The 15,683-nt window shown below is 46.2% G+C and overlaps 1 protein-coding gene across 1 annotated transcript; it reads right to left on the reverse strand.

The window, feature by feature from the left end:
* Window positions 1-2,903: 2,903 nt before the first annotated feature.
* NFILZ (NFIL3 like basic leucine zipper) lies at window positions 2,904-3,809 on the reverse strand. Its single transcript, XM_077788726.1, has one exon. It carries the CDS (start codon window positions 3,807-3,809, stop codon window positions 2,904-2,906), a length of 906 nt encoding a protein of 301 aa, XP_077644852.1.
* Between the last annotated feature and the right edge of the window lie 11,874 nt (window positions 3,810-15,683).

Here is a 15,683-nt window from a genome sequence, read left to right on the forward strand (position 1 = left end):
GAATCACTGGGCCAAAGGCTGGAGGGTTGGGAGGGACAGGAGGGTTAGGAGGGACAGCAGGATTAGGAGGTGCAGCAGGGTTAGGAGGGACAGCAGGTCCTGGAGGCAACCTGTGAACCTCAAATCCATCCTACAGGTTAAACTGAGCTCCCTCCCACCCCTTGCTGCATCCCGAATTCTTGGCAAGTACACAGAGCCGGCCCAGTGGGGAAAAAAGCTGATTCCCCAGGGACTGGGAACAGCAGGAATTGGGAGGGAGGTGATTTCCTTCAGTAAAATAGTTTCTCTGTTGCCTCCTTGCCGTGGGTTGTCCCTGCCACTTGTGAGGGGAAGAGGGGACAGCCGGAATGGGACAGGAAATGGAACCACGTGTGGTTTCCTTTAATCTGCAGAGCATCACTGCCTCGAGTTTCACCCTGAGCAGCGGCTGCAGGTCTGGTTTCTCCTCATGCCAGGGGTACAGGAGAGCCTCCCTTGTGCCCTGGCAGCTGTGCCAGGAAGCTCTGCCCATTTGTCTGCACTGATCCTGGCCCAGAACAGCGGGACAGCGGGGGCTGATCCTTGTGGGGTGTCCCTATAAACAGTGGTGAGCTGGGACAGAGCGCCACACCCCAGTGCTGCAGGGTCTGTGCTGGCAGCTGGGGTCCTGCTGTGGGAACACAGGCTCAGCCAGATGGAAAACACCTTCATGGACAGAGGAGTGGGGAAGGTGGGTGCCCACAGCTCCTTGCTTGTTCCCACTTGTTCTCACTGGATGGATTTAGCATGCTGGCTGCTCCTGAGGGGGAAAGAGGCAGATCCAGTCCCAACAGTCAAACCAAGGCGCCTTTTGCAGCTCCTGCAAACAGAGTTGTATTTGGCACATGAAGGTCCCTCCCCAGTTCAGATCCCTTCTACAGCTCCCACTCAGGGCCCTCTTTTCCAGCCACTTTGAGGGATTGTTCCATCCTCTGTCAGGCAGTGTGGAACCTATTATTGCTGCATTCCTTTATTTGCTATGAAATGATTCCTAGAAAAACGCTCTTGACAATTGTCCTTATTCTCCAGAGCCTGAAGTTTCCATGGATCGTGGGATGGTTTGGGCTGGAGGGACCTTAAAGCCCATCCAGTGCCACCCCTGCCATGGCAGGGACACCTTCCACCATCCCAGGCTGCTCCAAGCCCTATCCAGCCTGGCCTTGGGCACTGCCAGGGATCCAGGGGCAGCCACAGCTGCTCTGGGCACCCTGTGCCAGGGCCTGCCCACCCTGCCAGGGAACAATTCCTGCCCAATCTCCCATCCATCCCCGCCCTCTGGCAGTAGAAGCCATTCCCCCTTGTCCTTGTGAATTGTCTCTTTCCATGTTTCCTGCAGGCTCCTTCAGGTCCTGGAAGGCCACAGTGAGGTCATGCCAGAGTTTTTTCTTCTCCAGCTGAACAATCTCAGCTCTCCCAGCCTTTCCTCCCAGCAGAGCTGCTCCATCCCTCTAATCATCCTGGTGCCTCCTCTGGATTTTCTGCAGCAGCTCCAGCCCCTCCCTGTGCTGGGCCCCAGGGCTGGGGCAGCTCTGCAGGTGGGGTCTCACCTGAGGGACACAGGGACAGAAACACAAAGGAACAGGAGAATCCCTTGAACTGGAACTGATGAGATGGAGACTCCCAGGGGATCTGAGCTGGGATGTTGAGCTCCACTGTCAGCTCTGGTTCCCAGCAGGGCCCTGCAGCTCTTCTGTCTTTTGGGACATAGGACACGGACTGAAAATGTGTGGCTGGTGAAAGGAGTTCAGCTTGAAGTTGCTTTCTCACTTTGAGATCTTCTTCCATCAGATTGGGGCTGATGGAATCATCAGATTGGACTGGTCTTATCCAACAAGTCAAAAAACATATGGGGCTGACAGACACAGCAACATCAGAACTGCAGGATCATCCTCATCTTGGGAAAAGAGACAAAGCAGGAAAGATCTAAGGAGAGGAAGTCACAACTGTACCTGGAGTGCATCCCTGAGAATTCTCTTTGGCTTGAAAACTGAGGAACAGCTCCAAGAGGCTCCAGAGCCCTGCAGGAGGCTGCTCTCCCTGAGGCTTTCCCAAAAGAAAAGTAAGGATGTCAGGATGGACAGGGACAGGGTCCCAGCAGAGGCAGGAATTACAAACACCATGTGCAGCTTGTGCCTGTTTGATAAAGAATTTCCAAATAGACAAAGATCAGGTTTGAAAATGCCTTTTTTAAAAGAAAGAAGCAAAAATAAAATATTTTTTGCATTTCAATAATAATAATAAAATAATATTTAGTCTTCCATAATAACAGTTACAAAGATAAATGAAATCTTCTGGACCACAGCATGTCTGGTCACAGAGAAAGAGTTCGTTCCCTCTGGAGATAAATTATGGTAAACTGGAATACAGTGCAGGAGGTCCTGCTTTCATTTCATGCCAGTGTAAATCCAAACTCCCAGAGTCACAACCTCTTTTTATCTTCTCCAGACAGTTGAGGGCTCTGAAACTGGTTCCATCAACAGTTTCCTGTGTCAGGTAATTCTGCCTTCAGGCACTTTGGTGAGCATGAAGGCGTTGATGAAGCAAAGGTCACTACAGTAGTTGATAACCCCACCAGCTGTAGTGGTGTCACATTGCGTGACCATCCCCCCTGTCTTGGCCTCTTCCTGCCCCTTCACACCTCCAGTTTGAGCTTGCTGTGGTAGCAGAGCCACCAGTGAGACCACGGGCTGACCACAGGGTCCTGGCCAGCTGCAGTTGTGCTGTAGTGACGCAGCCCCAGAAACTCCCTCAGCGTCTACACTGAGCAGGGAAAATTATGTCCATCTTTGGAGAAAAAGGCATTTCCCTCTCACCTGGTCCTTCCAAACCCTTCGTTTCCTTGGAATGTCTCACTCTGGCCCCCTAGCAGGCATTCCTGTGCTGCCTCAGTGTGAGTCCAGCCCAGTCTCCTCCAGAGTGCCCAGGGCTTTGCTCTTAATCCGGAGCTTGTGCGGGAGGGCAGCAAAGCTCCGGCCCTTCAGCTGCTCTTCTGAGGGGCAGGGCAGGCTGCAGGAGGGTGCAGGAGAAGTTTTGGGCACTTGTTGCTCGTCATCTTCATCCGACACCGCGGTGCTGCTCTCCTTCCTGGCCTCAGCAGTGCCAGAGGATGGGCACAAGAACCAGGCACTGCCCAGCCAAGGGCAGGGGAAGGGGTGTTTGTCTGAGCAGGGGTAGCTGAGGAATGGAGAGCAAACTGTGGGGCTGAAGGATGCATCAAACCTTTTGAGGCTGAAGGATTCCTCAAACCTTTTGGGTTGCTGGAGGCCACCTGTGTCCATGGGAATGGGTTTGGAGTCGCAGCCGAGGATGTTTGTGGAGGGGTTGAAGGTTTCGCAAGGAAACTCAGCTGGCTCCAGCACCTTGGGCACAAAACTCTTCTGGGCAGGGCAGCAGGAGTCACCAGCAAAGGGCTCCACACCCAGCAGGGGTGAGGCTGCCCGGTGCCCCCTGAGGTAGAGCCCGAGGGGGCGGCCCGGGTAGGGGCTGGGCGCGGGGCTGAGGAGCCCGAAGCGCAGCTTGAGGGAGAGCAGCTCGGTCCTGAGCATGGCGTTCTCGCGGCTCAGCGCTGCCAGCTGGCTCTCCATGGCCACGTCGTTGAGGCGCCGCTTCTCCCGCGAGCGCTTGGCGGCCTCGTTGTTCTTGCGCCTCTTCTCCCAGTACATGGTGTCCTTCTTGTCGTCCGGCATGAATTCCCTCTTCCGCCGGGAGTGTCCGCCCGCCTTCCCCAGGAGCAGCTGGGCCCGGCCCCGCTGCAGCACCTGCTCGCTGCGAGTGGCCAGGAAGTTCTCCATGGTAGTGGAGAAGGCAGCTGGGGTTCTGCTGGAATGAGAACGTTCATTAGTTACCTCTAATTAGTGCCATTGGGTAAATTAATATCGGAATGTTTTGGTTTTTTTTTGTCTCTGTGTCTTAGGTTGGAAATGGGGGTGTGTATTCTATTCCCATCTGTCAGAGGTGGGGCAGTTCTCTTCTGTTCATTGGGCAGGTTTCTTTATCTCTCCTACAGCCAATCCTCCCTCCAGGAGATATCTTCTGTTAATGAGCCATTAATTATTAATTATCTTCTGTTCATGGGCCAGTGAGTGTCCCTGCATGGCTGATAAAATTCCATCATCCCACTGGGAGAGGCTCCGCCCAGGAGAGGAGCCAAGCATTCCTACCTGGATCCAATCTGACCTGGGAACAGCACAGCAGCCTTTGCCCCCTGCATTCCCAGAGGAGCAGCTTTCTCCCCCCTGCATTCCCAGAGGAGCCCAGGCCCATCTCCCCCAGCCCTGGAGCTCCAGAGGAAAACTCCCCCCTTGTGCAGGATCCTGCTCCAGCAGAAGCACAGCTGGCACTGCAGGAGGGCTGAGCCCCCCTGGGATGGGGCTGAGCCACCTCCCTGACCCACGGGCTGACAGGGCTGCTCTGATTCTGTCAGGGTTGTTTTGTATTGCTGCATTTTTATTTTATCTTTTTTATTATTATTATTTCCCTAATAAAGAACTGTTATTCCTACTCCCATATCTTTGCCTGAGAGCCCCTTAATTTCAAAGTTATAATAACTCAGAGGGAGGGGGTTTACATTTTCCATTTAGGGGAGGCTGTTGCCTTCCTTAGCAGACACCTGACTTTCCAAAGACACTCTGTTACATACACGTGAGTGAGGACAGCTTCTCCTGTTTATTCCTGTCATTTTGGAGTCACCTTTTCAAAATATTCAGATTATCTAGTGTTTTCAAAATATTCAGGTTCTGATGTGTCAGCACAACAATGAATGAATGAATCAATCAATCAATCACATCTCACCCAGGATATCCAAAAACTGCGCACGACCGAGCAAACCCACACATTTTGTCAACTCGGTGAACAGTCACACTTTATCTAAGTAACTTCAGTCGAGATGATAAAAATTAGTAGTGATCTCCTACTCATCTCAAGCTGCCTTACAGAGGAAATAAGACACGTTAGCTCTGTTTGGGAGATAAGGAAGGCACAGGGAGAAGAACTGATTTACCTCAGTCACGGATTTGGGTAGGAGCTGAAGCAGGGTTACGAAACAGCTTTGCTATCATGGGATGATTTAGGTTGGAAGGGACCTTAAAGCCCATCCCATCCCACCCCCAGCTACGAGCAGGGACACCTTCCACCATCCCAGGCTGCTCCCAGCCCTGTCCAGCCTGGCCTTGGGCACTGCCAGGGATCCAGGGCAGCCACAGCTGCTCTGGGCACCTGTGCCAGGGCCTGCCCACCCTGCCAGGGAACAATTCCTGCCCAATCTCCCATCTAAACTTACTCAGTGTCCATTTAAAGGTATTTCAGAAAATCAGATCTCTTTTTAAGGTATCCCAAGCACCCAACAAATGAAGCAGGAAAGATCTCTGGAGGATTTTGAGGATCAAACAATTTGAGAATGGATTAAATAAGCTCCATCATACATACACAGAGTTACACAAATACTCTACAGCAGAAAGGTGAGCACTGACCCTAAAATGCTGCTCAAGGCCTTTGATTCAGTGTTCCACTGCTTGTTGATGAAATATTTATTTATTCAGGTTTAGAAACCTTCAATACTGACTAGTTGTAATCACCAGTGACCTCTGCACAACTCAGACCTGCAAATCTGACCAATTCACATCTGTTCCCTCTCCCAGTTTGCCCAGTTTGATCAGAGTTTTGTTCTGGTTTAAACAGGACAAATCCCACCACAGTGCTCTCTGCAGAAATCAGTGAGATTTTGTAATTAAATACATTTGGAATGCATTTATTTTCATTTCTCCTTATGCCCTGGAGATCTCAAAGAGTACACAAAGGTTCTGAGCATAACTCAGAATGAACAAAACCAAATCAAAACAAAGAATGTCCTTTAGCATGAATAAGTTTGGGGTAATTCCTCCAGCTTTCGATCAGAATTACTGCTGACCTAAAAGCATCAAAAGGAGACTTTCAGCAAGTGGATTTGTGGTTTTTCACAGTGTCAGGAGGCAGAAATGCATTTTTTTCAGGGCTTAATCACTTAGCAGGAATGTTTCAGGTTTGGAGGTGACGTGAGTTGTTTGTTGAATGAGTCAAAAATCTACAGGTGGCTTTTTCATAAACTCCTCACCCACAGTGGGAAGAGCAAGTTGTTCTCTCACCATCCTTCCCTTGCTCCTGGTGCCCATCCCAAGGGGATCCTATGTGAAATTTCAGGATTACTGCTCCCAGTATTACCTGTTCAGTCACCCTGGAAAGCACTGGGGGAAAAGGAACCCAAAATAGGCAGTTGTGACACAGAGCCTGAGCAATGAACCTTCCTGAAAACCAATTTTCTTGAACTTTCCTCACATTAATCCAAGTGACAATGCCAAGGTGGGACTTCCCTTCAGTACTCATGCTTGAAACGCATGGACATGAAAAAATGAGAAGTGAGGGCTGAACCCAGGGGGAAAGGGAAGAATCAAACATTTCCACCTCCTTGGCGCTGGGGAAGGCCGGGAAGGAGGCTGGGGGTGAAGTGGGAGGCAGGGGAAGGAGCTCTTATCAGAGGCAGGGTCTGGCCTTTTAAGGTCAAGGAATGAAGCCTGAGCGGGGCCGGTGTGTGAAAGCATCAAGGTTTGGGCCACCGAGTGTCACCTCCACCTGTTATTTTTATCTGCAGCCCACAGAGTCACACCTGTGCCCACACGAGCCTCGGGGCTCGTGGCGAGCGCGGCCTCCAGCAGCAGAGAGCACAAAGTGACGCCGAGCCCGTCCCCACAGGCTCCGGTGGAAATATTAATATTTGCAGTGGCACTAGAGCACTTTGGTCAGGTGAATTATGCAACCAAGAGTTTCTAAGGTGCTTTGGTGTCTGTTGTTTCTGCAGCTGGAAGTATAAAAGAGATTTACCAGTGTCTTGCCTGAATACAGGCTGAGCTCTGTGTTAGCTGCATCCCAGAGAGAAAGCACCAAAATATTTGTAAAATGATGCTGTTTCTTTGGTTTTCACCTCTTTTTTGCACTGTGTCTGCTGGTTCTGTTCAGACAGAGTGTGAAAAACGCTAATCACTTGGTTTTTAAGTTTAATAATAATAAACCTGTTATAAAAATAGTAATATAATTAGAGTAATAAAGTTTAGAGTTAGGATAATTATAAGACAATAAAAAGTAAAGAATTATGGATGCCTGAATGTTCTTGGACACTAAGTTATTAAAAGCATGACTTGTGAGCAAAGGAATTACTTTAAAAAAACTACACTTGTATATTTATATATCTTTTATGGTTATGCATACATTCTATTTAAAACAAGAAACTTTGTTGTATGCCAATTGTTTTTTTAATCATTTTGAGTCTGAGCAAGGCCTGAAGAAATTAGTTTCTTCTGATAAGAAGCCATAAATTCTTCTCCTTTGGAAGATTTATGTGTTCTTCAAAGCAAGTATCTCATTCCTAAAAAAACTTTCCCCACATACATAGTCTCTATTTTAACATTATGCTGGAACCTAAAACTCTATTTAACACACTACTTAAGAGAATTAATACAGCATCACTTTTTAACATTACACATATAACATTCATTGTAACATTTGCGAAAAGCCAATCATAAAATACGCATTTTTCACACAGAGCATCTCTCAGAAGCTCTGCTTCTCTAGAGAGCAGCCTTTGAGCTTCACCTCCGAGCAGGCCGAAAGCAAGGCATGGTATTTACATAAAGATTGTTAAATGCATGAAGATAAGCAGTAAAACCCATCCTGATCACTTCTACGATGCCTCTGATCAGCTGGGAAGGGCTAAATGTGCAATGCCCTGCTTTAATTTGCACCTCTGTGAGGGTGAGGACGTGCTGCATCAGAGGTTTGCATTTGCTCTCCATCGCCCTGCTCAAAAGATCCTCATCCTTGCTAAAAAACTTTTCCTCCCACTAAAAGAATGCTCTTGAGGGCTCAGCTTCAGAGATTCGGCTCAGCACTATCTCCCCTCCTTTCCCTTATCTCCCCCGAGCCACAGAGCAGAGGGGACTCTGATGAGTTGGACTTTCCAGCAGAGTGTGCGAAACCCTCCAGGAAAAGCTCGAGATCTCAGCGGAACTGATTCAGTGCTGCGCCCCGAGCTGATACGCAATCAAACTACCCCGAAATCAGCTGCTGAATCTCCCTTTGCTCCGAGCCCAAGGCAAGCCCTCAACCTTCAGATTATTCTTTTTTGTTTCAAAGATGCAGGAAAATGAAAATAAATCCTGCGAAGGGCAACCAGAACAGTTTCTCCAAACAGAAATTTGAACTCATTATTTCTCAGGAGTAAAGAAAATGAACTGGGATTATCACAGAGTGGATTTCAAAGAAACAAAGGGAATCTTCATACAGCACTAAAATCTTTATAGACAACTAAAATTTGGAGTTCTTTGCCTCAGGATAATGTAGTCATCGAAAAAGGGACAAAGATCAGGCCTTGTTCAGCAGCAAGTGGTTATTGATATACAGCTGAGCCACTGGTCTTACCTTGGGATTAGAAAGGATGACGTGGATTAAATACAAAATTCAATCCCTGTAGTATCATATCTGTATTTTATTATTCTCAGTTTCCTCCATTTTTAATGTGTGACTCTAAATTTTGCTACATCTCTTGATGTCTTCTCTAAGCTGCAAAATTTTTCTTAAATCTTCGCACCTGTTTATCCTTAAATTTAAAAATTATGTCTATAACAATCAATAAAAATTTGATGTTTGAAGCCTCATTTAAAAGCACAGCTGATAGGAGCATTCATCACTAAAACATTAAAAATAAAAATCCAAGCATAAGTCTACATATATTTTAATTAAATCAGACAATCAATGTAATATAAAAAGGCACAGAGTGACTTGGCAGAACTTCCCTGAGCTGGAGATTTCTGTTCTTGGCTCTGAAGTGAAAATGGTCGACTTTAAACAAGCAAAAGGAAGGAAAATTCCAATTATTTTTCATAAAACACACAATTCCATTATGAAATTCACTGCCCCACCGACAATCTTTGGATCAAATTTTCATTGCCCGATGCCAATGGTTTCATCACCCAGATATATAAGCACCAATCCATGGGAATATCACTGGAATTTACCTTTATTAAACTGGGCTCAGAATCTGGAATTTGGAGTTTAAATTGCTCAGTTTGAGCCAAGTTGCCCTTGTTTCTCACCAATATAAAGGAGCTTGAGAGCTGCCTATTTTTTGTCTTTTAAATTATCTCCTCCTAAACTAAATCAAAATTCAGCTCTTAATCTCAAGTCACTCCAGCACATCAATGTCAAACCCACAGGAGTTATTGAGAATTTGCTCTGATAAAATGAGATAACTCTGATATTTTTCACTGATATGAGAACTTACAGTGATAAGATGAGGCCCAGGTGCTGATTTACATCAGAAACCTCTGAAAACTTCTCCTGGGGACACTGAGCTGTACAAACACTGCAAGCAGCAACCAACTTTTGATCCCTGCTGCTGCTCCTTCACCTGAGTAGTAAGAAAAAAAATTAACCCTGTGGTTTGGTGGTATCTCAGGGTGCTCTTTAAAGCTCCCAGCCTGTTTAAGATAAAAGGGCTCCACTCGAATTACTCATATTCCTGAGTATTTGACATTCACACGGCACAGCGGTTAACAGGAGCTGTTGAGGAACACCTCTTACTCACTTCTTATGTCTCAGTGGGAAATAACGTGGTCTGGTGATGAAAAGAGGCACAAAAGGAGCAAAAAGCAGAACCCAGTGACCCGTGGCAGCTACTGCTGGAGGACTGGAAGCTTTAAACTCAAACTCAAACCAAAACTTACTCAGAAACAAGCCCAGTCTGCCAAAGCCCCGGTTTGATGCGTGTCTATTTTAAAAACACAAAATTATTGTTGGCCATAAGTATTAAATATTGCTGCAGGTCTGGCAATGGATTGCAGGGCTTTTAATTTCCAAAATTAAGCATTTTCACCTTCAGCTTTTCTAAAATCACTCAAGCTTTGCATTGGTTTCTTGGAAATTCAGATTTCAAGATCCCAGAAAGATTCTCTGGATCAGAATTCAATTACTATCAATTACTATTACTATTACTATTACTATTACTATTGCTATTACTTTAACCATGGATGCTGAAATCCCCAAAATCACCTTTTCCTCTACAGATTCCAGGTCAGGAGGACACGATGAACTTCCTGATGTACTAAAATTTTAAGCTCTGAGCTATTAAACACCTTCTCCATGGTGTAATCACAACAGGTGGTTTGTTGGAAGCTCAGTAGAATAAAATGTGCATTTTTGGTCTTGAGGTAAGAGAGTTTAAAGCCGGGGAACCCACCCCAAATTACCAAAGCAGCTGCCTCCTTGATTCCCCAGGCTCTGTGGTCAAGGCCACAGCTCTGAGGCTGCTCTGCTCGGGGTAAGAAGCCTCAAAAGCAGCTCAGGTATTCCTCAGGTTGGAACAATCTGACCTCTAAATTTGCCTGTGGGTCTGTGACAGACCATAAGGCTGCAAAACCCTGAAAAGCCCCAAGGTGCTGCTGAACATTTACAAGTGGCCAAGTTTTGCATTTCTTGGTCTGCAAATGCCTCAGTGAGAGCTGCTGAATAATCACAGAATCAGAAAATAATTACATTTTCACAGTGTTTGCTCCATTTCAGTTGCTTCTGTGCTCGAGAAAGTTGACCTGTCACATGTTCAATGCAAGATATCCATAAATGTGGGGGTTTTATTTTCTTCTGAGAAAGGATTTTCAAGAAATCCTTTTTTATTCCCCTGTTTTATGTCATCATTTGGATGGATAGCATTAACTTTGGGACAATTTAGAAATAGAGATTCAAGATTCAATAGAATGTAGGAATCAGAGATTCAAGTATTTCAGCCAAAATCTGAAATGAGCTCTGGAGTCCTCAGGATAGGATGGACATGGAGCTGCTGGAGTGAGTCCAGAGAAGGTGCCAGGATAATCAGAGGGCTGGAGCAGCTCTGGGAGGAGAGGCTGAGAGAACTGGGAATGTTCAGCCTGGAGAAGAGAAGGTAAAATAATAATGGACTTCCAGGACCTGACGGAGCTCCAAGAAAGATGGAGAGTCAATATTTCCAAGGCCTGGAGGAACAGGACACAGGGAATGGCTCCCAGTGCCAGAGGGCAGGGCTGGATGGGAGATTGGGCAGGAATTGTTCCTGGCAGGGTGGACAGGCCCTGGCACAGGGTGCCCACCCTGGATCCCTGGCAGTGCCCAAGGCCAGGCTGGACAGGGCTGGGAGCAGCCTGGGATGGTGGAAGGTGTCCCTGCCATGGCAGGGGATGGAATAAGATGGAATTTAATGTCCCTTCCAGCCCAAACCATTCCATCATTCCATGAATCTATGAAAACTCAAAACAATTCAGATCTCGCTACTTTCCTATAATTTCTGCTTATTTTTTTAAAGAGCTAAAACTCTCCTTGGAAGACAATTATATCAGAAAAACAACCTGGATGCTACAGAGCATTTTACAAACATCTTTAGCTCTTCCTTCAGCTTCAGCACCCATTTGTTGAACCCTGCCCCTGGAGCACACAGCATGAATAACGGAATTATTCTTTTTCCCCTGGCCATTTCTTTGAGATAGCTGAGCTCTTTCATTCACATCAAATGCTGCTGAGAGAGGCTGGAATTCCCCTGAGCTGACTAATGCCAACCAACCCAACCTGTGCAAGAGCTCCTGCCACTGCCTCTCACTGAGATCACACTCGAGCACAGTCACAGGGACCAGATTGCAGGAGCAGCCCCTCCATATCAGACCTGTCTCATTCAAAATATCATCTGTGATATCATCCACGATATCCTCTACAAGAAAGGAAAGAACACACAAAGCCTTTGTGCCCCTCACAGAGGGCAGGGATGAACCTGGCAACTCCTGGGATATTTCCAGCAGCTGCTCTAGGGCTGCAGACAGGAACCTGCAGGGTGTGGCTGCATTTACCTTGATGGCACTGCAGGAAAGCTTTTGCTGGCACTGGATCTTCACTCTCACGATGGGAGGAGATGAGAAGGAGCCCAGGAGCTTCAGGAGCTCCTTGGAGGAGCAGTTGGATGCCCACGAGCGACGTGCAGCGAGTGCAGCCCGGCTTCCGCCCTCCTCCACTCTCTGCCTACCCAGAGGGATGGAAAATTCCATCTGCTTCATTCTGAATGTGACCAAAAGTGCTGTCACAATAGGGTTTTTTTAAAAAGTGAAGATCGATGGGCAGAGATAAAGCTCATTATTATCTGAAGGCTACCCCACAGGTTACGGTGATGCTTTGGCAGGAGGAAGAAGTGAGAGGCGGCCACGAGCCCAAGGTAAGTCCCTTCCTCCCCACAGAACGTCACTGCAGGCCCTGAAATCCAGGAGGCCTAAACTGAAATCTAAAATTAAGCATAGCCTAAGAGGTGTTTTTTTTTCTGAGACAAGGCCAGAAATGCTGGCTCAAGCAAGAATTGCCATCAGCCTTAACAAGAGGACACAGTCTCAGCTACGTCAGGGAAGGTTTAGGTTGGATATTAGGAAAAAAATTTTCCATGAAAGAATAATAAAATACTAGAATTATCTTCCTAGGGAGGTGGTGGAATCACCATCTCTGGATATGTTTAAAAAAAGACTGGACTTGGCACTTGGTGCTATAGTCTAGTTGTGGTGTTAGAGCATGGGTTGGACTTGATGATCTTAGAGGTCTCTTCCAACCTCATTATTCTGTGATTCTATGAAGTCGGGGGTTTCTGTCTTGGAATTCCCAGAACTCCAATTCAGAAGTCAAGAACCACCAGGAAATAATTAACTACATTTCTACTCTTTTGGAGGTGCAACCATACCTGGCCAGCAGGTCTTGAGGGCACAAGAAATCCCTATTTAAAAGCAGCATGGAATTCTGTCATTTTGGTCATTTTTTATCATCTGAAAATGACAAATGATCTGCAGAAGCTGAAAAAGTGCCACTGTCACCAAGTCCATGACAACACTTCCAGAGGAAAAGCAGAAGAAATCCTTATAAAAACAAGGACTTCCCCTCGTTTTCCAAATCTATCCAGCGAACACCAGTCAGGAAAGAGCCGTCTCCTATATTTGATCTTCCCATTTCCTTCTTTCATCTTTCCATGAATCTCTTCCACAATGCCCAACCCAAAATATTTTGTACAGCCCACAAAATGTTCAGGATCCCCATCCTCCTGCTCTTTGAGTGGCTCCTCACAGCAGCTACTGCAAATTCTTCTTGATTTACCAAACTGAGCCAGGCCCTGACCTTGTCCCTGAGCCCCAGAGACGCACACAGGCAGTGAATCCCACGGGATTTTGCAAACCCAGCCAGATTCCAGCCCTAAGAAATTATTTAGCTTTAAGCAGACAAACTGAAACCAAGTCCAGCTCTCCCTGTCTTTCTCCCAGTCTTTTCCTGTGCCTAATCCAGCCAAACACTTCCAGAATTCAGGGCTAGAGGGTCCCATTTACAAAAGTTTCTGCAGGAATTAAATAAAACTCCTTTCTTTGCTTCTCTGTCTGATTCCCACTGAGAGGTGCTGAATGTTCAGCACATTGGGACTGGAACATCTCAAGGACCACAAATTTCTGCAGATGGCATCTTTGTCATTGTCTCCTTATGGTTACAAACTGGGGCTGCCCCTGGATCCCTGGCAGTGCCCAGGGCCAGGCTGGGCAGGGCTTGGAGCAGCCTGGGACAGTGGAAGGTGTCCCTGCCATGGCAAGGTTGGCACTGGATGAGCTTTAAGGTCCTTTCCAACCCAATTCATTTTGAGATTCTGTGATTTTATGATCTTTTTCTAGCATGAACACTCCAATCCTTTAGTTCTTTTGCAGAAATCCTGTCACAGGTCCTGAAGTGCTCTAAAAACTTTCTTCTTCCTTTTGAAAGGAAGCAAATCATCCCCACCAGCCTGGCCTGGAGGCTGCCAGGCCTCCTCCACTCCTGCACGTGCCAAAGGCACCCTCAGCCCAGCCTGATCACATCTCTCACTCATTAATTGCTAATATCAAGATCTTCTCACAGAGGTTTCCCTTTCACTCTATCACAGGAAATAAATGAAACTTCTGAAGATTTTTCAGGCACAGTCAGCGCTGCTGAGTTTCCGTAACACACAGAGCTGCTGGCAACCCACGAAAGCTGAAATCTCTCCTTTCAACCCCAAATCTTGGTGCCTCTGTGCCCAAGGCAGCAGGCTCCTTATCAGGGCTTTATCAGTCTCAAAATGCTGGCTAAATAAAGTCAAGGCTCTAAATTAGTATTTGGGTTTTGTCTGAAAGTGCACTCGAGCTAAATCTGGAGTGTTTCAACTAAAGCTGCTCAACTCCTTCCAGGTTTGCACCCTAACAGCAGAAATAAAAAGCCAGGCCATGACAGAAAAATGCAAAAACCAATGAATTCTCTCTTCCATCCCCTGCTTATTCCAATCTTTGCAATATTCCAATTACTGCAATGTTAAGAATCACAGTAAAAATGCACAAGGCAGAAGCAGGAGGAGTTTCTTGACTCCACAAGAAAATAAAGATACTTTTCCTTTTCAAGACACAAAGGCAAAATCTGCCCTTAACTCCACCTTACCTGATTTTCTGCTATTAATCACCCCTTACCTGATTTTCTGCTATTAATTACACCTTACCTGACTCATTTTAATTACCTGGATTATTGCACAGCTTTGGAAAAGGAGAGAGCTGTGGCCTGTCACCAATTTCAGCAGACTCAGGGCAGGTTTTTCACCAAAAGGATTTCGCCCACCCCATATTTTAGGTCTGAGGGAACCCCAGGAGATGGGATGAGTCCCCAACTCCCCAAAATCCAAATTTAAGGGGACATTTCACCCCCAGTTGCTGAGGGCACACTGATGTGGCAGCACAGTAAGAGCCACCCTCAAACAAATCCAGTGAAAACACCCCTACAGCCAAGGCAAGCTGAAAGATCAATTATTAATTACTTAATTAGAGCGAGAAACAGTTTGTGAACAGCAGAAATTGAGCTGTGTTCTAGAGGTTTCTGCCTCAGGAAAAATCAGGGTGGGGACCCCAAGGGCAGGGCTGGGGCACGGTGTCATTGTTTCCAAGGTGTTTTACAGCTGCTCAGGAAAAAAAAATCTGGAATTTATAAGATTTTCCCAATATCTGCTGTTTTTCTGGAAGCCTCTGTGAGCTAAAGGCGCCTCATTATAGAAGTCTCACCTTTTAATTAAAGAAAAATGTGGGGATTTAAAAATCAGATGGGCAGAAAACAACAGCAAAAACCTGACCCCACAAAAAAAAAACAAAACAAAACAACAAAAAAAAAAAAAAAAAGAAAAAAAAAAAAAAAAACCACCAAAACTTGTTCACATTTGATTTCCTACACCAGGATCATTTGAATTTAACTTTTAAGGGCACACTGTAAAGAAATTCAAATTGGATTGGAATATTTTCTGGGTACAGTTGATGGTTTAGACTCTTTATAAGGGAACTGAAGTTCTGAGGAACCTTAAAGACGCCAGGATTTTGAAAGCGGTGTTTTTGAAGTGAAACCTGCTGCATTTGGCAACCAGAAATGCCAGAAATTGGAGGAATTCATATTTTCTGCCTCATATCTGCAGGTCCTTCCACTTGTGCTGGCATAGAAGTCACCCTATAGTTAATTACTGCAATAATTATTATAAGCAGGGTTCTAATATGGGAGAACTGGCACGTGGGACTCTTAGGAACTGGATTTCCTTTATCCCAACAAATCCTTGGCTGCCCCCAAAA

The sequence above is a fragment of the Lonchura striata genome, chromosome 28, assembly GCF_046129695.1.
Source record: "Lonchura striata isolate bLonStr1 chromosome 28, bLonStr1.mat, whole genome shotgun sequence".
In the NCBI taxonomy this organism is placed as follows: Eukaryota; Metazoa; Chordata; class Aves; order Passeriformes; family Estrildidae; genus Lonchura; species Lonchura striata.